Source organism: Scyliorhinus torazame, chromosome 19 (assembly GCF_047496885.1).
Source record: "Scyliorhinus torazame isolate Kashiwa2021f chromosome 19, sScyTor2.1, whole genome shotgun sequence".
Taxonomy (NCBI): domain Eukaryota; kingdom Metazoa; phylum Chordata; class Chondrichthyes; order Carcharhiniformes; family Scyliorhinidae; genus Scyliorhinus; species Scyliorhinus torazame.
Genome location: NC_092725.1, coordinates 146,195,351 through 146,219,153, shown reverse-complemented (window position 1 = coordinate 146,219,153; position 23,803 = coordinate 146,195,351). Strand labels below are relative to the sequence as shown.

Here is a 23,803-nt window from a genome sequence, read left to right as displayed (position 1 = left end):
CTAAAGGGACGATCCTTTAAAACTGAGACGAGGAGAAATTTCTTCAGCCAGAGGGTGGCTGTGGAGGCCAAATCACTGAGTGTCTTTAAGACAGAGATAGATAGGTTCTTGATTAATAAGGGGATCATGGGTTATGGGGAGAAGACAGGAGAATGGGGATGAGGAACATATCAGCCATGATTGAATGGCGGAGCAGACTCGATGGGCCGAGTGGCCTAACTCTGCTCCTATGTCTTATGGCCTTATGATCAAATCTGTCTCATAGAACATAGAACATTACAGCGCAGTACAGGCCCTTCGGCCCTCGATGTTGCGCCGACCTGTGAAACCACTCTAAAGCCCATCTACACTATTCCCTTATCGTCCATATGTCTATCCAATGACCATTTGAATGCCCTTAGTGTTGGCGAGTCCACTACTGTTGCAGGCAGGGCATTCCACACCCTTACTACTCTCTGAATAAAGAACCTACCTCTGACCTCTGTCTTATATCTATCTCCCCTCAGTTTAAAGCTATGTCCCCTTGTGCTAGACATCACCATCCGAGGAAAAAGGCTCTCACTGTCCACCCTATCCAATCCTCTGATCATCTTGTATGCCTCAATTAAGTCACCTCTTAACCTTCTTCTCGCTAACGAAAACAGCCTCAAGTCCCTCAGCCTTTCCTCAAAAGATCATCCCTCCATACCAGGCAACATTCTGGTAAATCCCCTCTGCACCCTTTCCAATGCTTCCACATCCTTCCTATAATGCAGTGACCAGAATTGCACGCAATACTCCAAATGCGGTCACACCAGAGTTTTGTACAGCTGCAACATGACCTCATGGCTCCGAAACTCAATCCCTCTACCAATAAAAGCGAACACACCGTATGCCTTCTTAGAAACCCTCTCAACCTGGGTGGCAACTTTCAGGGATCTATGTACATGGACACCGAGATCTCTCTGCTCATCCACACTGCCAGTCTCCTATGGGATTTAAGAGTAATTATTCCACCAAGCTTTAGAGAGAGATTGTAAGAGGAACTTCATCAAGAACACAAAGTGATAATCCATATGAAAGAAGTAGCAATAAGGGTGGCATGGTGGCACAGTGGTTAGCACTGCTGCCTCACTGTGCTGAGGACCCGGGTTCGATCCCAGCCCCAGGTCACTGTCCGTGTGGAGTTTACACATTCTCCCCATGTCTGCCTGGGTCTCACCCTCACAACCCAATGATGTGCAGGGTAGGTGGATTGGCCACACTAAATTGCACCTTCATGGAAAAAAAAAGAATTGGTACTCTAAATTTATAAACAAAAAAAAGTTAAAGAAAAAGTATTAAGAAGAGGTTTTGGATATCAAAGGTAGATAGTAACATGGTCACATCATGGTCACATCATGGTCACATCATGCCCAAAAAGCTAATTAGAAAGTGAACATTGCACTTTTCAAAAGAAACCCACTTGAAAAAATGGACATTGATTTTCAAAACATTGCAGAAGTTCCGGTTTCTCATTTTGTGTTTGTGGTCAGAGAGACAATGGACCATAATGCCCAATCTCCAGGCCATCGTACCGCGAGGTAAACAAAGATGCACCTGGAGACCCCCCACCAGGGAGGTCCCCAGATTGCACAGCAATTACTCGGGAAGGTCAAACTTCTTTTGGACAATTGTCCTGTTCAAGGAACCATTGAAACTCATTGAAATCATAAACGTTGGATGGTTCCAACTGTCCCACAGCAATTGTTACCCAGAAAAAGTTAGAAGAATTAAAACCATTTCTATCTCCTGCGTAACTATATTGCAGATTGTCCCCCCACCTCCCCAATCCTCCAATACACCCCATCACCTCCGATTACCCCCTCACCCATGCTTTTCTGACATTCCTGACTGACCCCATCCCTGACTACCCACCAACTACCCTCATAGACCATCACCCCAGCCACCTGAACCCCTCACTGACCACCCAACTCCCCACCACTGAACACCCAATCCTTGCAACTGACCACACCAATTGGCCCTCTCAGTGACCACACATCTTCATGACCGCCCCCATCACTGAACACCCTACCCACAGCTGAACACCCCCCCCCCCATTGACCCCATGACCCCCAATGACCCCCCCCCCCCCCAACCACCGGACTTCATCCACTGATGACGGCCTGACTGCTATCACTTAATCCCAGGACACTCCAAGGGTGCCTGATGCCTCCAACAGGTCAGGTTGAGGAGGGTGAATCTGCACCTGAGCTGAAGACCCTTGAAGACCTGGGCCTTCTGGTTGCCCACTGAGTCATCACAGTCAACAGGATATAGCAGTCAGCAGGATCCCATACATCAGCTGCAGATGTTGGGACTACACCCAGTCATGGTAATAGAAAATGAAAGATAAATAAGCTTGCACGGTTCACGATGGCATGGGGATACAATCATTGTACATACTTTTAACAGTTGTAAATATGTGTTCACTTGCACAGTTTGGAAGCTGAATCCCATCTTGCTGCAAGTTGCTTCAGTGGTAATGGGCATTTAAGATGAGGAATTTGGGGATACATCAGAGTCACAATAAACTCTTATGGATTCACTTCTCTCACATTATCAACATAGTGATTACTCAATAATCCCACATAAGGTCAAGTCGCTACCGTCCCAGAAGGCCCTAGGCTGCTTTTCTCATCAATAGGGGGAGCTGACTGGTGGTGGTTTAACCTGAGGGTCACCACACCTCAGGCAAGAGGCGAGGTTGTGAAGACAGGGCCTTAGCTGGGATGGGAATTAAACCCACGCTGTTGGCCTTTTTCTGTATCACAAACCAGCTGTCCAGCTAAACTGGTCCCACAGACATTATTCAGCACTGGCCATCATTTGTGAGTTTGAGGCCTTGGCACGTATATTATTTGCTGCTCAGCATGTTCTGAGATCTGAAAAAATGTCCAGGGAGGTCATTGCATCTCCTGTTGCCCTGATGTGAGATGTGGGTCGATGTAAGGATCACTCAAAGGAGAGGCAAGGGACACAGTAAATGCAGTTTCAGAGATGAAAGAGTGACCTTATTAAAATAGAAAATCCTTACCTGTTTGGAGAATATGTGGGCATATCCAATTGTCTAATCGTGTTTTCGGGATCCTTACGGGGGAGGGGGAGCAGCCCCAAGTCGTGGTCCACATAGGTACCAACGACATAGGTAGGAAAAGGGATAGGGATGTAAGGCAGGAATTCAGGGAGCTAGGGTGGAAACTTAGATCTAGAACAAACAGTTATTATCTCTGGGTTGTTACCTGTGCCACGTGATAGCGAGACGAGGAATAGGGAAAGGGAGGAGTTGAACACAGGGCTACAGGGATGGTGCAGGAGGGAGGGTTTCAGATTTCTGGATAATTGGGGCTCATTCTGGGGCCGGTGGGACCTCTACAAACGGGATGGTCTACACCTGGACCAAAGGGGTACCAATATCCTGGGGGGAAAATTTGCGAATGCTCTTCGGGAGGGTTTAAACTAGTTCAGCAGGGGATTGGGAACCTGAATTGTAGCTCCAGTATACAGGAGGTTGAGAGTAGTGAGGTCATGAGTAAGGTTTCACAGTTGCAGGAGTGTACCGGCAGGCAGGAAGGTGGTTTAAAGTGTGTCTTCTTCAATGCCAGGAGCATCCAGAATAAGGTGGGTGAACTTGCGGCATGGGTTGGTACCTGGGACTTCGATGTTGTGGCCATTTCGGAGACATGGATAGAGCAGGGACAGGAATGGTTGTTGCAGGTGCCAGGGTTTAGATATTTCAGTAAGCTCAGGGAAGGTGGTAAAAGAGGGGGAGGGGTGGCATTGTTAGTCATGGACAGGATTACAGTGGCAGAAAGGACGTTTGATGAGGACTCGTCTACTGAGGTAGTATGGGCTGAGGTTAGAAACAGGAAAGGAGAGATCACCCTGTTAGGGGTTTTCTATAGGCCTCCGAAAAGTTCCAGAGATGTAGAGGAAAGGATTGCAAAGATGATTCTGGATAGGAGTGAAAGCAACAGGGTAGTTTTTATGGGGGACTTTAACTTTCCAAATGTTGACTGGAAACGCTATAGTTCGAGAACTTTAGATGGGTCCGTTTTTGTCCAATGTGTGCAGGAGGGTTTCCTGACACAGTATGTAGACAGGCCAACGAGAGGCGTGGCCATATTGGATTTGGTACTGGGTAATGAACCAGGACAGGTGTTAGATTTGGAGGTAGGTGAGCACTTTGGTGATAGTGACCACAATTCGATTTCGTTTACTTTAGTGATGGAAAGGGATAGGTATATACCGCATTTGGTTTGCAACCAAAATGCATTGAACCTCATTGACGGACTAGGTCTTAGTCCATGAGGTAAGAGGGAATAGAATGGGCCTGTGGACAAATGGCGACAGGTACACGATCTTCCTTTATCCGTCTGCATGAAGAAATGAACTCGAGGGGAAAATGGTATTAAGCCCATAAGAAGTAGGAAGAGGAGGGGCCCATTTGGTCTCCGCCTTTCAATAGGATCATGGCTGATCCGACATTCCTCACGTCCAAATTCTCCTTCCCTGTGGATCCCTATTTCTGGTTCCACCTGAAAGTCCTCTCTGTAAGGTCTGCACCCCAATCGGGTGAAATGTGTGCATCCCTTCCGTGGTAAGATCTGATATTGCTTACAAGTTGCTGTATGCAGGAACTTTGTGAGTGCATGATAAAAATATCAATTCTACTTAACAGGTGTCCAAGGTCAGGGAAGGACTGAATGTTTTGCACGTTCTAATGTGCGCATTTATCAGCACAGTTTGCATCCAAAGAATCAAACCACCAGCAGGCAGATGTCAGGGAGTGAAATTCCAATTCAGCAATCATGAATCAAGGTACAATTGAGGAAAGTATCACATCTGAAACCAAAAAGAAGCCTGGGCCTCCCAGCCAGTAGAGGAGAGAAAACCAAACAGTTAAGAAAATGTCTAGGCAGATCACTCTGCCTATAAACTGTTAGCTATCATATTGTTGTGAGTTTGTCAGCTGTATCGTGCCCTGCAATGGCCTCTGCCTGTGGCTTCGCAGCATTCTGCTCAGCAGCACCATCTCCTTCACTAGCCTCGTAATTGGAGGAGACATCTCATGTCGCACTCAGCCCAGACACCCCCGCTTCGTAGCAATAGGTTGTGCAGGCGGCAGCAGACAATAATTAACTAGTACACTAGTTAACTAGCTCATTCTTCCAGCGGAGCGGGCAGAGAGGGGAGCGATTTTTGGAGGGGAGAGCTGGAAGGGAAGCTGAGTTTTTTTTTTTCTCAGAGCAGCAGGAAACCGGAAGTCGGCTGTGCGGAGACCTGGGAAGGTTTGTATTACCCAATAAATTTGAATAGTGAGGAAACCCGAGACACTACATGTGTAGTGTCTCCCACCCTCCCTCCTCCTCTAACCTAAAAATAAAGACTCAGTGCTGTGAGCAGGTAAGCTATTTACTTTTTGTTTTACTGAGAGACTAAGTAAAAGGAGGGTAAAAGAGGGGGAGGGGTGGCATTGTTAGTCAAGGACAGTATCACGGTGGCGGAAAGGACGTTTGATGAGGACTCGTCTACTGAGGTAGTATGGGCTGAGGTTAGAAACAGGAAAGGAGAGGTCACCCTGTTAGGGGTTTTCTATAGGCTTCCGAAAAGTTCCAGAGATAGAGGAGAGGATTGCAAAGATGATTCTGGATAGGAGCGAAAGCAACAGGGTAGTTGTAATGGGGGACTTTAACTTTCCAAATATTGACTGGAAACGCTATAGTTCGAGTACTTTTGATGAGTCCGTTTTTGTCCAATGTGTGCAGGAGGGTTTCCTGACACAGCATGTAGATAGGCCAACGAGAGGCGAGGCCATATTGGATTTGGTACTGGGTAATGAACCAGGACAGGTGTTAGATTTGGAGGTAGGTGAGCACTTTGGTGATAGTGACCACAATTTGATTACGTTTACTTTAGTGATGGAAAGGGATAGGTATATACCGCAGGGCAAGGGTTTCTCTGGGGGAAAGGCAATTATGGTGCGATGAGGCAAGACTTAGGATGCATCGGATGGAGAGGAAAACTGCAGGGGATGGGCACAATGGAAATGTGGAGCTTGTTCAAGGGACAGCTACTGCGTGTCCTTGATAAGTATGTACCTGTCAGGCAGGGAGGAAGTGGTCGAGCAAGGGAACCGAGGTTTACTAAAGCAGTCGAAACACTTGTCAAGAGGAAGAAGGAGGCTTATGTAAAGATGAGACATGAAGGTTCAGTTAGGGCGCTCAAGAGTTACAAGTTAGCTAGGAAGGACCTAAAGAGAGAGCTAAGAAGAGCCAGGAGGGGACAACGGACCCATCTAAAGTTTCTACAAATACATAAAACAAAAAAGAGTGGCTAAGGTAAATATTGGTCCTTTAGAGGATGAGAAGGGAGATTTAATAATGGGAGATGAGGAAATGGCTGAGGAACTGAACAGGTTTTTTGGGTCGGTCTTCACAGTAGAAGACACAAATAACATGCCAGTGACTGATGGAATTGAGGCTATGACAGGTGAGGACCTTGAGAGGATTGTTATCACCAAGGAGGTAGTGATGGGCAAGCTAATGGGGCTAAAGGTAGACAAGTCTCCTGGACCTGATGGAATGCATCCCAGAGTGCTAAAAGAGATGGCTAAGGAAATTGCAAATGCACTAGTGATAATTTACCAAAATTCACTAGACTCTGGGGTGGTCCCGGCGGATTGGAAATAAGCAAACGTGACACCACTGTTTAAAAAAGGAAGTGGGCAGAAAGCGGGTAATTATGGGCCAGTGAGCTTAACTTCGGTAGTCGGGAAGATGCTGGAATCTATCATCAAGGAAGAAATAGCGAGGCATCTGGATGGAAATTGTCCCATTGGGCAGACGCAGCATGGGTTCATAAAGGGCAGGTCGTGCCTAACTAATTTAGTGGAATTTTTTGAGGACAATAACAGTGTAGATGACGGGGAGCCAATGGATGTGGTATATCTGGATTTCCAGAAAGCCTTTGACAAGGTGCCACACAAAAGGTTGCTGCATAAGATAAAGATGCATGGCATTAAGGGGAAAGTAGTAGCATGGATCGAGGATTGGTTAATTAATAGAAAGCAAAGAGTGGGGATTAATGAGTGTTTCTCTGGTAGCTAGTGGTGTCCCTCAGGGATCAGTGTTGGGCCCAGAACTGTTCACAATTTACATAGATGATTTGGAGTTGGGGACCAAGGGCAATGTGTCCAAGTTTGCTGACGACACGAAGATAAGTGGTAAAGCAAAAAGTGCAGAGGATACTGGAAGTCTGCAGAGCGATTTGGATAGGCTAAGTGGATTGGCTAGTGTCTGGCAGATGGAATACAATGTTGACAAATGTGAGGTTATCCATTTTGGTAGGAATAACAGCAAAAGGGATTATTATTTAAATGATAAAATATTAAAACATGCTGCTGTGCAGAGAGACCTGGGTGTGCTAGTGCATGAGTCGCAAAAAGTTGGTTTACAGGTGCAACAGATGATTAAGAAGGCAAATGGAATTTTGTCCTTCATTGCTAGAGGGATGGAGTTTAAGGCTAGGGAGGTCATGCTGCAATTGTATAAGGTGTTAGTGAGGCCACACCTGGAGTATTGTGTTCAGTTTTGGTCTCCTTACTTGAGAAAGGACGTACTGCACCTGGAGGGTGTGCAGAGGAGATTCACTAGGTTAATCCCAGAGCTGACGGGTTTGGATTACGAGGAGAGGTTGAGTAGACTGGGACTGTACTCGTTGGAATTTAGAAGGATGAGGGGGGATCTTACAGAAACATATAAGATTATGAAGGGAATAGATAGGATAGATGCGGGCAGATTGTTTCCACTGGTGGGTGAAAGCAGAACTAGGGGGCATAACCTCAAAATAAGGGGAAGTAGATTTAGGACTGAGTTTAGGAGGAACTTCTGTAGCCACCGAAAATGGCTGATTTCCTATTAATTTGGCCAAAACCCGATATAAAATGGCTAACCAAAAAGACTGATGGGAAAATCAGCGAACAGGACACAAACGGACAGCTGCAGACAGAATAGCGATTTCGGCTCTGGGGAAGTCGGCCCAGATCGATACCTACGACTATTAGCAGCTCATCAACCCAGACATCTGCAGTTTAATCGGCTATCCCCGGGAACAATTGCAACACATTAGCAATTGAATACCGGGCCAGACCTGTCGGCGCCTGCAGTGGCCGAAACAAAGACAGGTGAACGACCACCCCCCGATCGAGGAATCGCCCCATTATTGGAGCATATCGAATCCAGTGATTGAGAACAAGTCCAATCACTTGGGACTCAGGGTCAAGGGCCGCCCCGAGAGGCGGGAAGCCCCTGGGCCCTATAAATTGAGGGGCCAAGTTCAGATCTCTCTTTCTCTCCCTTCTTCTCCTGCTCGCAACCTTCGCAAGAACATCGACCAGAAACTGTAAGTTTGACTCCAGCAATCGCTACCCGATAGAGACTCCTAGCCATCGACCCGTATCAGCCTTTTGAATCCCGCAGGCCAGACCCAATTCGATAAACCATTTGTTTCCCTGACCTGGTGGGCTATCCCCAATAGTTAAGTATTGGCCAGTAGTGGTAGGTTTTGATATAGATAGTAGGATTATTGTGTAAGTATCTATTGCTGTACATAATAAATGACCGTTGATTTCAATCTTACTAAGCGGTGTGCTGACTTATGAATCATAACTCGAGCTTGAACCACGTGGTTCAAGCGGTATCAGAAAGATACCTGGCAACTCGTGAGCAAAGGTGACATTATCAGAGCTAATAAAACTAAGGCTAAAAAGAGCAACATAATTGGCGACTCCGCCGGGACCCGCCATAGAAGTGGAAAACCACTCCGGGAGAACCCCAGAAATTTGAATAGAATCCAATTGGAAACAAAAACAAAAAAAACACAAGTGTTCAAGCAGTTCTGGTTAATAATTCACAATTCAGAAGTGTGTGTATGCATGCGTAACTAACAGGGTTATAAGGTAAAACTGATAGATTTTGTTGCGTCAAAACTGTCGGAAGTCGGTATTTTCGGAAATTAGCGCAAGCCGTACCCACATCTACGACACCACCTTAGCCTCCTGTTCCAAATTTGAACGTAGCAAGCAGATAAGAGAGATGGCCATGCAGGCAATGCAACGCCTCATGAACCCCGAAGAATTTGCGGTCGCACCGATCAGCAGCATTAAAGTGGGACAGTGTCCCATTTGGGAAGTGGAAATTCGGAAATTTCTACAGGGCAAAGGGTGGCCCGTGTGGAGCGGTTTCTGTAATAATGACGACTCAGGTTCCGGAAGTATAGGGCATACTTGGTGGGAGAACATGAGTGAAATTCATAAGAAAAGCTTATCAAAAGCGTGCAAGCCGATGGCAATCGTGTCCTGTATGGCACAATTGCGAGGCACAGAGGAGGTCGTCAGGACGCTCCGGAAAGAAATAGAAGGCATACACCGTATGAGTAAAATCGATGTATGCGAGATGGAAAAAGAGAACCTGGAATTGAAAAGGCAGTTAGAAGCCAAGGACGAAGAGGTGGCTGACGCCAAACGGGGTCACCAGTCTTGTCTGGCGCATTTAAGCAGTTTTCAATCCCAGTATGAGAAGGCTTATCAGGACACGCAGCGTGCAGTCCTGGTTAAGAAAGAGACAGAGAAGCAGGTGGAGACGCTACAGAAGCAATGTAGTGACCTCAAGGCAGCCTTGAGAGCGCTCCACGCTGCAACCACGGAACAAAGGCAGAGTACCTTAGACCACGCGAAGTGCCGAAAGCAAATTGCAGACATGCAATCAATACTTTCTGTCCAAAAGGGATTCCAAGAAACCTTTGGGGAAAGTTTAGAACAGGAAGACGGCCTTGATTGGGAAGAATTGCAGGAGACAGCGCAGAGATATGTTCAGGGAACATGTGCGCAGGGAAAGCCCCAAAGGAGGAAAGCACCCCCACCCCCCACATAGCAGGTAATTCAGGCTCCCATGAACCCTGTAACAACCCACCGCACAGCCACATCGGACGAGGCGGAATTCCTATATTCCACCCCCCTCACAGTGACCCAATTACGGGACCCGTGTGCTAAAATCACACCGTTCCTCCCCGCTTCAGACCCACACCATTTCTTTGCCACTGTCAAACACCAGGCGACCTTGTACGGCCTGGATGAGAAAGAGCAGGTAAGCTCACGGTCCTCAGCTTAGACCCATCGGTCGCAGCAGCCCTTCCCGGCCCACAGAACGTAGGAGGAGGCACCCTTGCAGAAATGCATACTGCGATCCTGGATGTGATCGGGTATAACCGGGGCGACCCCGTAGATGGCCTAAATAAGTGCAGACAGAAAAAGTCTGAACACCCCACAGCGTTCGCAGGACGCTTGTGGATTCACTTTGAAGCCGTTTTCGGAAACGTAGACCGTGCCCATTTGTCCGCAGACAATATGGCCAAATGGACCCGCACCCTTATCTCCCATGCCACGGAAGCAGGACAGAATGCCTGTAGCAATTATGACCCCTCGGAGGAGGCTCACAATGAGAAGTGGGTGGTCAAAAGATTGTCCCGCGTTTGGGAACAGTCGGCTCACAATAAACCCGCCGCTAGAACCCCCGAGGAAAAACAAGCCGCCGCAGACATGCAGGCAGTAAGAACCACTCTTCACAACCCCGGCTGGGTAAACGAGGGAAAGAGCAGCCCCCCCCCAGCAAAACCGCAAGAATGCTACAATTGCGGACAATTGGGACATTTTACCAAAGAATGCAAGGCCCCTAAAAAGCCACAGAGAGCCCAACAGACAGGCACTCTCAATAAGAAAAAGGCAGAGCCCATACATAGCGTTTGCACCCAGTCGGATCAGACAGACTTGACCGGAACGGACTGACTGTGTACAGGCTCCCCCAGTTGGGTCTGCAATACCCTTTGGGATAGGTCAGGACGACCCGTAGTCGCAGCAAAGGTTAGGGGACAGCCGATCGAGCTTCTCTGGGACACAGGAGGGTCCCGCACCACCTTAAATTCCTCCACCCTTGGTAAGGACACGTGGCCCACTACAGCCACTATCACCCTCAGCGGCTTCACAGGCCACTCACAGCAGGGACACATCACAACCCCTGTACCCATCCAAATCGGAACCATTAACACAAAACACCCCGTAGTGTTAGTCAACCTGCCCCCAACAGCAGAGCACATTTTGGGGATCGACTTCATGAATTCTCACCACCTCTCTTTCGATCCAGTCAACCAGTGTGTCTGGAAGGTGGCGAAATCCGCTAGAGCCCCCGCAACGCTCAATATAGGGGATTATATGAACAAAATTAGCGCAGTAGGCAAGTTTTGGTTCAACCCCACCACACTCAGCACGGACCGACAGGTTAGGGCAGTCCTGCAAAAGAACAGGGCAGCATTCGCGACCCACAAACACGACTGTGGACGGATGACTGGTTCCGTACAAATAACAGGACCGGACCCTAGACCCCAAAAGCAGTACGGATTCCCCCTAGAAGCAGAGGGAGAAATCCTAAAGGTTATAGAAAGTTTATTAGAGCAGGGCGTCCTAAGATCAGTAGCCTCAACTAATAATGCCCCGATTTGGCCAGTGGGAAAGCCCGACGGATCATGGCGCTTGACCATAGATTATCGGGAACTCAATAAAGTCACCCCCGTAGCAGCCCCCACCATTGCAACAAGTCCCGAGACCATGCTCAAACAGGGACTCCATGCCCGATATTTCACGGTTTTGGACGTCAGTAATGGATTCTGGTCCATTCCATTGGCAAAGGCGTGCCAGTATAAATTTGCCTTCACTTTCAGAGCGCAGCAGTACACGTGGACATGCCTGCCACAAGGCTTCCACAACTCCCCCTCCATTTTCCACCGACAGCTGGCAAATGGACTAGCGAAATTTTCTTGCCCCGAATGTCTGGTACAGTATGTGGACGATCTACTCCTGCAGACAGACACAAAGGAAGAGCACATTGAGCTTCTGTCCGAACTTCTGGAATTACTACATTCCATTGGCTGTAAAGTCAACCCCAAAAAGGCCCAGATATTGGAAGAAAAGGTGGTATATTTGGGAACTATTATCACACACGGCAAATGCGAGATCGAGCACAAAAAAATTGACTCGATCGCTGAATTGCCCCTTCCCCAAAACGTTTCAGCCCTCCGGTCGTTTTTAGGACTGGTTGGCTACTGCCGAAACCACATTGACGGTTTCGCCAGCAAGGCAGCACCCCTCTCAGACCTCCTAAAGAAGGGAGCCCCCTGGGAATGGCTTCCGCAGCATACGGATGCTGTGGAATCATTAAAACAGGCGCTCATAGCCGCCCCCGCACTACAAGTTCCAGACCCGCTTTCCCCTTACGCCATAGAGGTAGCGACCACAGACCGCACCCTTTCAGCCGTGCTCCTGCAGGAACGGCACGACCAGCTAAGACCCGTGGCTTATGCCTCCCGAATTTTAGATGCTGTGGAGCAGGGATTCTCAGCCTGTGAGAGGCACCTGCTCACAGTTTTCTGGGCAGTCCAGTACTTTTCATACATTACTGGACTGAACCCCATCACCATTTTGACCGAGCACACCCCCACCCAACTTTTACTAGACGGACGACTTAAAGACGGTACCGTCAGCCAAATCCACGCTGCTAGGTGGACCCTTCTCTTACAAGGATGGGACATCACAGTCAACCGACCAAGACACACACATATTTAGCGGACAATCTACAGTACCCCGGAACCCCCCATGAGTGCGAAATCATCTCGCCCCACCATAATACAGGCCCCTTTATTGCAAAACCCCTCCCCCCAGAAAACTAGCCACTCCACCTCAAAGCCCCCCTCACCCGGACACGTGAGACCCCATTAGGATCTATGTGGATGGATCTTCCACAGTCCTGGATGGGCAACGCATAACAGGTTGTGGGATTTATGTGGAGGGCGCGCAGGGACGCCCCCTTGAGGAAATCGCATTAAAATTACCCGGACACTTAGGCGCGCAGGCAGCAGAGCTTGCGGCCATCGCTTACATTATAGAGCACCCCGATTCCTTCCCCAGCCCAGCAGACATATATTCAGACAGCCTATATGTTTGCAACAGCCTCACTGAATTTCTACTCCTCTGGGAAACAAGAGGTTTTGTTTCTGCGGATGGGAAACCCCTCCCCTTAGCCCCATTACTCCGCCATATTTTGCAAAATGCCAAGGACAGGACTTTTGGCATTATAAAAGTCCACAGTCACCATCGCTCCTCCCCCCCCTGGAAATATCAAAGCCGACGCACTGGCTAAGGCAGGATCCAGGCATGGGTATTTTTGGAAGCCCCCCGAAAGCGCCCCAGTGAGTGCGCCAGTGAGTGCAGTTCAGGTCACGCAGACTAGGATCAAAGATCTAGTAGAGGCCCAGAAGCAGGACAGCGCTCTCACTGAGATCGTGAAAGGGAAGTTTCCTGCCTCATACGAGAGGTACAGAAATACGATAACCACACATGACGGTGTGGTGTTGAAAGACACCCTTTGTGTAGTTCCTGAGCAGGATAGGAACCAATTAATCTGTTTATTCCATGATGATCATGGACACCAGGGAATCGATCCCACCGCAGCCCACCTCAAACAGCTTTGTTGGTGGCCAGATCTCAAAGAGGATGTATCCCATTACATTGAGAATTGCCTCATCTGCGCACAGAACAACCCAGATAGATATGCCAAAAAGGCACATCTCAGCCACACCCGACCCGCTAACGGCCCCTGGACTAACCTGCAGATCGATTTTATAGGTCCATTGCCCCCTTGCAGGAATGGCTATAAATATGTTCTGGTGGTCATAGACACTTTTACCAAGTGGGTGGAAGCATTTCCAGCCCGCACCAACACCGCGAAAACCACCGCCAAAATCCTAACCCACCACATCTTCACAAGATGGGGACTCCCCCGCAGTATTGAATCGGACCAAGGTTCTCACTTTACGGGACGGGTCATGCAGAACGTCCTCACGATATTTGGCATAACCCAAAAATTTCACATTGCGTACCACCCTCAGTCGAGTGGTATAGTGGAGCGCATGAATCGGACCCTAAAAACCACCCTCAGAAAAATGGTCCAGCAGAACAACACCACTTGGGATTCGGTCCTCCCCTTTGCGCTGATGTTTTTGAGTAACACTGTTTCCACCTCCACAGGTTACACCCCACACACCCTCATGACTGGACGCCCCATGAAAGGGACAGAGTACTTGTTGGGTTTAGACCTGACCAGCCCTGAAGTTACGGCCCTCACCCGCGAGAAAACCATTGAGCAATTACTTGCAAATGTAAAAACGGCCCAGTTAACAGCCGCAGTTACACTGGGCACTAAAAGAAAACAGAGCAAGGCCTGTTTTGATAAGGCAGTACATGGAACGGAGTATAATATAGGACAACAAGTGATGTTGTCTGTGTATAACCCCAGCACATTTCTGTCTCCGAAATACTCGGGTCCGTACTCCATTACAGTATATAAAATCAAATACCAAAATGGTAAGACTGCGTGGTTTCACATAAACCAGTTAAAGGTTTATGGAGCCCAGTCAAACCATGCCCACCACGTCATGCTTGACGCGGCAGACCAAACCCCGCCCACAGCCAACGTGAGCATACCAACCCCCACCACGTCCAGCCCAGACACGGACTCGGCCCCGACTCCACCCACAAACTTTACACTCCGCCCCGGAACGCCCACAGACTGCAGCAGCAGAGACAGCGACTGTGACTCTGACGACAGCCACAGCACGCCTCCTTACTATCCTGGTCCCACACCCAGCGACTCCGTGTTCGACTCCAGTGATCCCTTCCTCATCACTTTCTTAAACAAACCACACCACCGACCACCGAACCACACGGACGACCCCGACTTTATCCCCACACAACTTGACGAACGCCATTGGCACCGCGACAACTCCTACAGACTCGTCCGCAACGCCGAAAGTAACCCTAACTCACACCACGCAGCCCTCTCAACATTAATTCACTTAAGAATTTGGCACCCGGGAGAAGGGGACGACCCCGGGTCAGACCCCCAATCCGCCAACCCCTTTGCGACCCTGTTCGCAACAGAGAACTGAGGTGTCCACATGATGATTTAAAGGAAACACTTGGGGAAAAGTGTTGTCCTTCCTGATGGAACCTGCAGGATGTTTTATGTTGTTTGTATGTTTGTTTACGTGTTGTTCGTCTGACAGGAGAATTTTTTTCTCACCGTCACACACCCATTCACCTGAAACCATTTGGCTCTTTCCAACGGACACCCACCGCGGCCAGACGCTTGTTCAGCGGTACCAACTTGTCCACAGATACCACAATGGTACCAACTTGTCCACAGATACCTGGTCAACAGACCAGACGCTTGTTCAGCGGAACTAGTTTATCTGCAGATACCTTTCGGGTACCAGATGCCCGTTCTCATTCGAGGGTAGAAGCACAGCACTAGCTTTTCAGCTGGTACTGGTTCAAGTGCCAGATGCCCGATCTGATTTGACGGTAGAATCACAGCAGCAACCCCACCATGATGACTATATTTTTGCCCTGCCTGGGAACCCCCTGCTGGTCAAAAACGCTCGGGTAGGGGACATACGGTATCGGTAGCCGTCCTACCCGGGGACTCCATCCAAATCTTACCCGTCGCGGCCCATACGCACCTCATTCGACCTTTTCCTTTCAAAACAATTTTATTTATTTAGGCGACCCTTGGGTTGCTGCCTCATGCTATTTACATCCAGGAACATTTGGATGATAAGCTTAGCACTGGTCCACCATTGGGAAGTGTGCCGTGTCCTAACATATGTTTTGAAAAAAAAATGGGGGAGTCACATATAGTGACCAATTATAAGGGTTTAATTGGCCCCAAGAAGGACAGACACACTAACATACTGGATATTATACCAAGGTAGTAACAGATATTATGCTTGTTTTACAGAACTCCAGAAGCTCCAGGACCGGAGGAAAACAGAACACAAAGAAATAAAAAGAAAGAGGACAGCCATGAGGACTTCTTTCATCGTGATCAAAATTTTTATGATGAACATTTGGTTGCACGGGAACGCGGACCCCATTACTCCAAACCCCCCTGCCGTTAATGTTTCACTGCCCCGCAGTACCGAGGGCCCAATCACCAGCCACGCTGCATTATCCTGGTGTGCCAAGTTCATAACTTGGTACTCCCTGTCATGTAATTGAAGCACTGTTGGCGTTGGCGATACTCTGCTGTGCAGTGCAGACTATGCGCCTCCGCAAATGGTGAAGGAGAGCGTACCGCGCTCGAACCCCGGTATATCGGATCCGATCCCCTATATTCGGATATGACCAGACCCCAGACCCCCGCGACCTATGAAACCAGAATAATAAAACATGCGCTTGCGTTTTTCTGTAAATAAAAAAAAAAATGTACAAAACCCCATCAACAGAAAATGTATGATCCTGAGCTTGACTGCCAAGCCAGGAAAGGATATATGGAATGTTATAATTGTTGTTGTATGTTTTAGAGAGATAGGATGATGCAATGCTTGATGAGTGTATTTAGGTAAAATTAGAGGTTCCAAGTTTTTATTTTGTAGATGCATGCCCCTGCCTGACATAGCGCCCTCAAGAATTGTTTAGGTAAATTTTTGTGCATAGCTAGGGTCAGAGTAGTGGCCATGTAGGAGGTGTCCCCCCCCGGTCAGGGAATGGAAAGGACAAAATTTATGTGATCCTTCAGGCTTCGCGTTAGGATCACAAGGAGGGCCTGTAGCCACCTAAAAATGGCTGATTCCCTATTAATTTGGCCAAAACCCGATATAAAATGGCTCACCGAAAAGGCTGATGGGAAAGCAGCCAACAGGGCACAAATGGACAGCTGCAGACAGAATAGCGATTTCGGCTCTGGGGAAGTCGGCCCAGATCGATACCTACGACTATTAGCAGCACATCAACCCAGACATCTGCAGTTTAATCGGCTATCCCCGGGAACAATTGCAACATATCAGTAATTGAATGCCGGGCCAGACCTCTCGGCTCCTGCAGTGGCCGAAACAAAGACAGGTGAACGACCATCCCCCGATCGAGGAATCGCCCCATTATTGGAGCATATCGAACCCAGTGATTGGGAACAAGTCCAATCACTTGGGACTCAGGGTCAAGGGCCGCCCCGAGAGGCGGGAAGCCCCTGGGCCCTATAAATTGAGGAGCCAAGTTCAGATCTCTCTCTCTCTCCCTTCTTCTCCGGCTCGCGACCTTCGCAAGAACATTGACCAGAAACAGTAAGTCTGACTCCAGCGATCGCTACCCGATAGAGATTCCTAGCCATCGACCCGTATCAGCCTTTTGAATCCTGCAGGCCAGATCCAATTCGATAAACCATTTGTTTCCCTGACCTGGTGGGCCATCTCCTAAAGTTAAGTATTGGCCAGTAGTGGTAGGTACTGATATAGAAAGTAGGATTATTGTGTAAGTATCTATTGCTGTACATAATAAATGACCGTTGATTTCAATCTTACGAAGCGGTGTGTTGACTTATTAATCATAACTCGAGCTTGAACCACGTGGTGGTATCAGAAAGATACCTAGTGACTCGTGAGCAAAGGTGACATAATCAGAGCTAATAAAACTAAGGCTAAAAAGAGCAACACTTCTTCACCCAAAGGGTTGTGAATATATGGAATTCCTTGCCCAGTGAAGCAGTAGAGGGTCCTTCATTAAATGTTTTTAAGATAAATGATAGTTTTTTGAAGAATAAAGGGATTAAGGGTTATGGTGTTCGGGCCGGAAAGCGGAGCTGAGTCCACAAAAGATCAGCCATGATCTCATTGAATGGTGGAGCAGGCTCGAGGGGCCAGATGGCCAACTCCTGCTCCTAGTTCTTATGTTTTTATGTTCTTATGAGAAGTCTTTGGCAGGTAGGATCAAGGATAACCCTCAAGCGCTCTATAGATATGTCAGGAATAAACAAATGACTAGGGTAAGAGTAGGGCCAGTCAAGGACAGGAGTGGGAAGTTGTGCGTGGAGTCCGAGGAGATAGGAGAGGTGCTAAATGAATATTTTTCATCAGTATTCACACAGGAAAAAGACAATGTTGTCGAGGAGAATACTGAGATTCAGGCTACTAGACTAGAAGGGCTTGAGGTTCATAAGGAGGAGGTGTTAGCAATTCTGGAAAGTGTGAAAATAGATAAGTCCCCTGGGCCGGATGGGATTTATCCTAGGATTCTCTGGGAAGCTAGGGAGGAGATTGCTGAGCCTTTGGCTTTGATCTTTAAGTCATCTTTGTCTACAGGAATAGTGCCAGAAGACTGGAGGATAGCAAATGTTGACCCTTGTTCAAGAAGGGGAGTAGAGACAACACCGGTAACAAGAGACCAGTGAGCCTTACTTCTGTTGTGGGCAAAATCTTGGAAAGGTTTATAAGAGATAGAATGTATAATCATCTGGAAAGGAATAATTTTATTAGAGATAGTCAACACGGTTTTGTGAAGGGTAGGTCGTGCCTCACAAACCTTATTGAGTTCTTTGAGAAGGTGACCAAACAGGTGGATGAGGGTAAAGCAGTTGATGTGGTGTATATGGATTTCAGTAAAGCGTTTGATAAGGTTCCCCATGGTAGGCTACTACAGAAAATACGGAGGCATGGGATTCAGGGTGATTTAGCAGTTTGGATCAGAAATTGGCTAGCTGGAAGAAGACAAAGGATGGTGGTTGATGGGAAATATTCAGACTGGAGTCCAGTTACTAGTGGTGTACCACAAGGATCTGTTTTGGGGCCACTGCTGTTTGCCATTTTTATAAATGACCTGGAGGAGGACGTAGAAGGATGGGTGAGTAAATTTGCAGATGACACTAAAGTCGGTGGAGTTGTGGACAGTGCGGAAGGATGTTACAAGTTACAGAGGGACATAGATAAGCTGCAGCGCTGGGCTGAGAGGTGGCAAATGGAGTTTAATGCAGAAAAGTGTGAGGTGATTCATTTTGGAAGGAATAACAGGAAGACAGAATACTGGGCTAATGGTAAGATTCTTGGCAGTGTGGATGAGCAGAGAGATCTCGGTGTCCATGTACATAGATCCCTGAAAGTTGCCACCCAGGTTGAGAGGATTGTTAAGAAGGCGTACGGTGTGTTAGCTTTTATTGGTAGAGGGATTGAGTTTTGGAGCCATGAGGTCATGTTGCAGCTGTTCAAAACTGGTGCGGCCGCATTTGGAGTATTGCGTGCAATTCTGGTCGCCGCATTATAGGAAGGATGTGGAAGCATTGGAAAGGGTGCGGAAGCATTGGAAAGGGTGCAGAGGAGATTTACCAGAATGTTGCCTGGTATGGAGGGAAGATCTTATGAGGAAAGGCTGAGGGACTTGAGGCTGTTTTCGTTAGAGAGAAGAAGGTTAAGAGGTGACTTAATTGAGGCATACAAGATGATCAGAGGATTGGATAGGGTGGACAGTGAGAGCCCTTTCCCTTGGATGGTGATGTCTAGCACGAGGGGACATAGCTTTAAATTGAGGGGAGATAGATATAAGACAGATGTAGGTTCTTTACTCAGAGAGTAGTAAGGGCGTGGAATGCCCTGCCTGCAACAGTAGTGGACTCGCCAACACTAAGGGCATTAAAATGGTCATTGGATAGACATATGGATGGTAAGGGAATAGTGTAGATGGGCTTTAGAGTGGTTTCACAGGTCGGCGCAACATCGAAAGACCAAGGGCCTGTACTGCGCTGTAATGTTCTATGTTCTGCAGCTGTTATACTATATGTAGTTAACAATGCCACCCCCACCCCCCCACCCACCTCTTTTACCACCCTCCCTAATCTTATTGAAACATCTATAACCAGGGACCTCCAACAACCATTTCTGCCTCTCTTCTATCCAAGTTTCCGTGATGGCCACCACATCGTAGTCCCAAGTACCAATCCATGCCTTAAGTTCATCCACCTTATTCCTGATGCTTTTTGCAATTAGCCTTCTTTCCCGCCTGCTGCACCTGCATGCTTACTTTCAGCAAATGGTGCACAAGGACACCCAGGCCCCGCTGCACATTCCCCTCTCCCAATTTACAACCATTCAGGTAGTCTGCCTTCCTGTTTTTTCTTCCAAAGTGAATAACTTATCCAAAATATACGGCATCCACCATTGATTTGCCCACTCGCCCAACCTGTCCAGATCTTGCTGTAGGATCCCTGCATCCTCGTCACAATTCACCCTCCCACCTAATTTGGTATCATCTGCAAACTTTGAGATATTTTGTTCCCTCATCCAAATCATTTATATTGTGAATAGCTGGGGTCCCAGCACCAATCCCTGTGGTACCCCACTAGTTACTGCCTACCAATTTGAAAAGGACCCATTAATCCTACTTTGTTTCCTCTCTGCTAACCAGTTTTCTATCCACCTCAATACATTTCCCCCAATCCCATGCGCTTTAATTTTGCACCATGATCTCTTATGCAGAACTTTGTCAAGCACCTACTGAAAGTCCAAATATACTACATTGACTGGCTCACCCTTGTCAACTGCACTGGTTACATCTTCAAAGAATTCCAACAGATTTGTCAAGCACGATTTTCCCTTCATGAATCCATGCTGACTCTGACTGATCCTGCCACTGCTTTCTAAATGTTCCGCTATAATGTCCTTGATAATGGATTCAAGCATTTTCCCCGCTACCGATGTTATGCTTACTGGTCTATAATTCCCTGCTTTCTCTCTACCTCCCATTTTTGAATATTGGAGTGACGTGAGCTACCCTCCAATCTGCAGGGACAGTTCCAGAGTCTATAGAATCCACTAACACAGCACCATAATCACAGTACAGCAATTATACTTAGCCGGGGGATAAACTCGGCAACTGACTCTCCATCTGCTCACACTGCCACATTAAATCTGACGATGATAGAGGGCGTCAGATTGAAGTGGTTCCCCATCAGCGTGATTAATTGGTCAAACGCAACGGTGTCCGGTGCCGCTGGAAATGGAAGGCCCCGAATAATTCTGAAAGTATTTGCACTGCAGGCTGTCAACAGAATCACGGTCTGCCGTTCATTTTCAGTAATATTATTCACCCTGAAGAAATACCGGAGACATTCCACGTGTTGGGGCCAGGATTCTATCGTTGGGTCAAAAGTGTCTAACCTTCCAAACAGCGGCATAGTGACCGAGCGAGTGAAGCAGCACAACAGATGGCTGAGGTGCTCGTCCACAGCTTCCAGTTGATCCTCGTCGCCAGTTTAGTAAAGGCAACAGAGTCAGTCGAGTAAAAATAAATGACTGGGTTATTCACAAGAGAACGGGACATACACACACACACAGGTCCTTTCTCTCTGGAGGTCTGTTGTAGCCAGGCCAACCTTAGATACAACAGTCCCGGCCCTGTAGTTAAGATGGGGGTGGGGGGGGGTGGGGGTGAATACTCCACACAAGGACTATACTGTCCCTTTAGCCTGTGGGAAATTACAGTGATGGAGGGAGTGAATGTTTGTGGATGGGGTGTTCCACTGACACCCAAAGAGAAATTAAATAATTGCTCTTCATAAAAGACTTATGCAAATCTTTTTCTGTCGGCGTGTGCTCCCCAGCACAGTGCCTTTAACAGGCGACTTGTGCCTTTAAGGAACGTGTCTGTGCGTCAGTTTTGCAGCTGGTCCAGGGCAGCTTGAGCTGAATCCTGCACAATCCTGCCTGCTCCTCTGCTGTCTCTCCCTGGCACAACCCTGCTCTCCCCTGGCACAACCCAGCTCTCCCCTGGCACAACCCAGCTCTCCCCTGGTACAACCCTGCTCTCCCCTGGTACAACCCTGCTCTCCCCTGGCACAACCCAGCTCTCCCCTGGCACAACGCTGCTGCTCTGCCAGAATCCTCGGGATGGAGAGTCTGATGGAGAACCCAATGAGGGCAGTGCTGTACCTCAAAGAGTTGACCACCATCGTGCAGAATCAGCAGACCCTGATCCTGACCCAGAGGCACAGGATCCACGAGCTGGAGCTGAAAGTGGAGGAGCTTCTGCAGGAGAACCAGAGCCTGAAAGACGAGCCAGGGGAGAGCGGGCACCGCCAGCAGCAGCAGCGGGAGCTCCCGGAGCCGGAGACCGAGCCGGAGCTGCAGCCCGACCCGGACTCACATCGGCACAAGCACCAGCACCATCCGCAGCACAAAGCCCAGGCCATCAGCAACAGCAGAGCTGCCATCCACTGCCACCCAGCGTGAGTACAGCCAGTCTCCCCCCTCCCAGTGAGGGAGGCACGGGTCACACTCCCCCTCGCCCCCTCCTCCTCCTCCCATCCACAAAACCTTTCACCTTTTTGTCACTCTTAAAAAAACATCAACCTCCTCGAATTAAAAGTGTTCCAATTCCTGGTCACAAATAATGATGAGTGATCGAGACACAACCCCGAGGGTCACATTCCTACCCCAAGTCTTTAATCTCCATTTCCCAGCTTCAATATAAAAGTGGGGACTGAGTTTTCTATTCACTGAAATGCTTCCCTCAGCCACAGACCTGGTCAGCTCCACACCGTGCAGGGAGTTAATCGTTGAACAAGCGCAAGGACAGATGCATTGATTTTTATTGACCTGTATTTCCCCTGGTTTGTTGAAAGGTTGTTTGAAATGAAGGAGCAGCTACAATTGAAGTTAACTTTGAAATCTTCCGAGTTAAATTGATGCCGAAGGAAGCGGGAACATTGAGGGAGGATTGACAAACCTAATGAAAAGTGACTCCTATTGTGCTCAGATACAGGGACCAGTTAAAAACAATTACAGAAACTTCAAATTTGTGTCTCAATCCCAGATTGTAAATAGAGGCTAAAGAGGATTCTACCCATAGGCATTTAAAGATGATGAGAATTAATCAGTAGGTGTTTTTACTTGTAGAGTACCTACTACCTGTCTGTGTTGATGATTCTTTGATAAAGTCACAGAGATTGGTACCAATCTTTCCATCTAAATGCACCACTGCATGGATTTTACTGGCTCTCAGCATCTCCCATGTCACAGTTTATCAGTAAACATATGGATGCCATTCTCCTTCCTCTCTCCCTTCTCTTCACAGTATATTTTAGACAGTTTCATACTGGGTTATAAAAGCAAAATATACTAAGTTAGTAGGTCAGCTGTGACCTTTCATCATGAAAGTTATCAACCCGAAAGGTTAACTCTGATTTCCTCGCCTGCCTGATCTGCTGAGTATTTGCAGCATTTTCTGTTTTATATAAGGCTGTAAAGATGTTCTTGCAGATTATGAGGCAAATCTGAACCCTTTGATAACATTGTTGTGCTTCGATCGCGCCCAAACTTCAGATTAGCCAAATATAGCTATTTATTTAGCTTTTGTCACATGACCTGTGTTAATCAGCAAATTTGGATGTATTGTAATTCCTCTTTCTCCCCCCACCCCCCCTCCAATGGCCTTGAACAATCTGTCTTTTCACCAAATTCATCTTATGTTTTTCTCTCTGACTTCCTTTTGTCTCCGCTTGGCTTCATCTTTGGTCTATCTTTGTGTCTATAATTTTCTCTGTCTCTGCTTTTCATTATTACTTTTCTATCGTGGTCTCTGCCTCACACTGTCCAGTTCTCTCAGTATCAGTGCATGTTCACCTGCTTCTTCCTAACTCCCTCTGCTGCTGACTCTGTGTGTGTGTGTGTTTTTCGTGCCTGTCTTTGCCAGCACTAAAAGCTCCATTCTTTCACCTCTATAACTATCACTTTGCTTGTATGCCTCTCTCTCTTTGCGATTCTGCCTCTCCGGTGTTTGTGAACATGTCTGTCTCTCTATGTTTATTTTCTCTGTTCACCTCTTTAAAAAAAATTGTAAAAGGAAAGACCATTTTCCCCT

At 47.7% G+C, this 23,803-nt stretch overlaps 1 protein-coding gene and 1 long non-coding RNA gene across 5 annotated transcripts in view; both read left to right on the top strand.

The window, feature by feature from the left end:
• Positions 1-5,195: 5,195 nt before the first annotated feature.
• On the top strand, positions 5,196-17,480 carry LOC140396593 (uncharacterized). Of its 2 annotated transcripts, none has more exons than XR_011936577.1 (2): positions 5,196-5,309; positions 15,924-17,480. It is a non-coding gene; the product is annotated as an uncharacterized lncRNA (long non-coding RNA). The 2 variants fall into 2 exon arrangements; XR_011936576.1 differs by having other exon boundaries at positions 5,301-5,424.
• Positions 17,481-21,609: 4,129 nt separating this feature from the next.
• Positions 21,610-23,803, top strand: part of iqsec3a (IQ motif and Sec7 domain ArfGEF 3a) — a 738,133-nt gene continuing 735,939 nt past the window's right edge. For all 3 annotated transcript variants that reach the window (XM_072485388.1, XM_072485387.1, XM_072485389.1), the window contains exon 1: positions 21,610-22,169. In XM_072485388.1, coding sequence (XP_072341489.1) covers positions 21,832-22,169 — 338 coding nt within the window. In that variant the 5' untranslated portion in view covers positions 21,610-21,831. The remainder of the gene's footprint in view (positions 22,170-23,803) is intronic.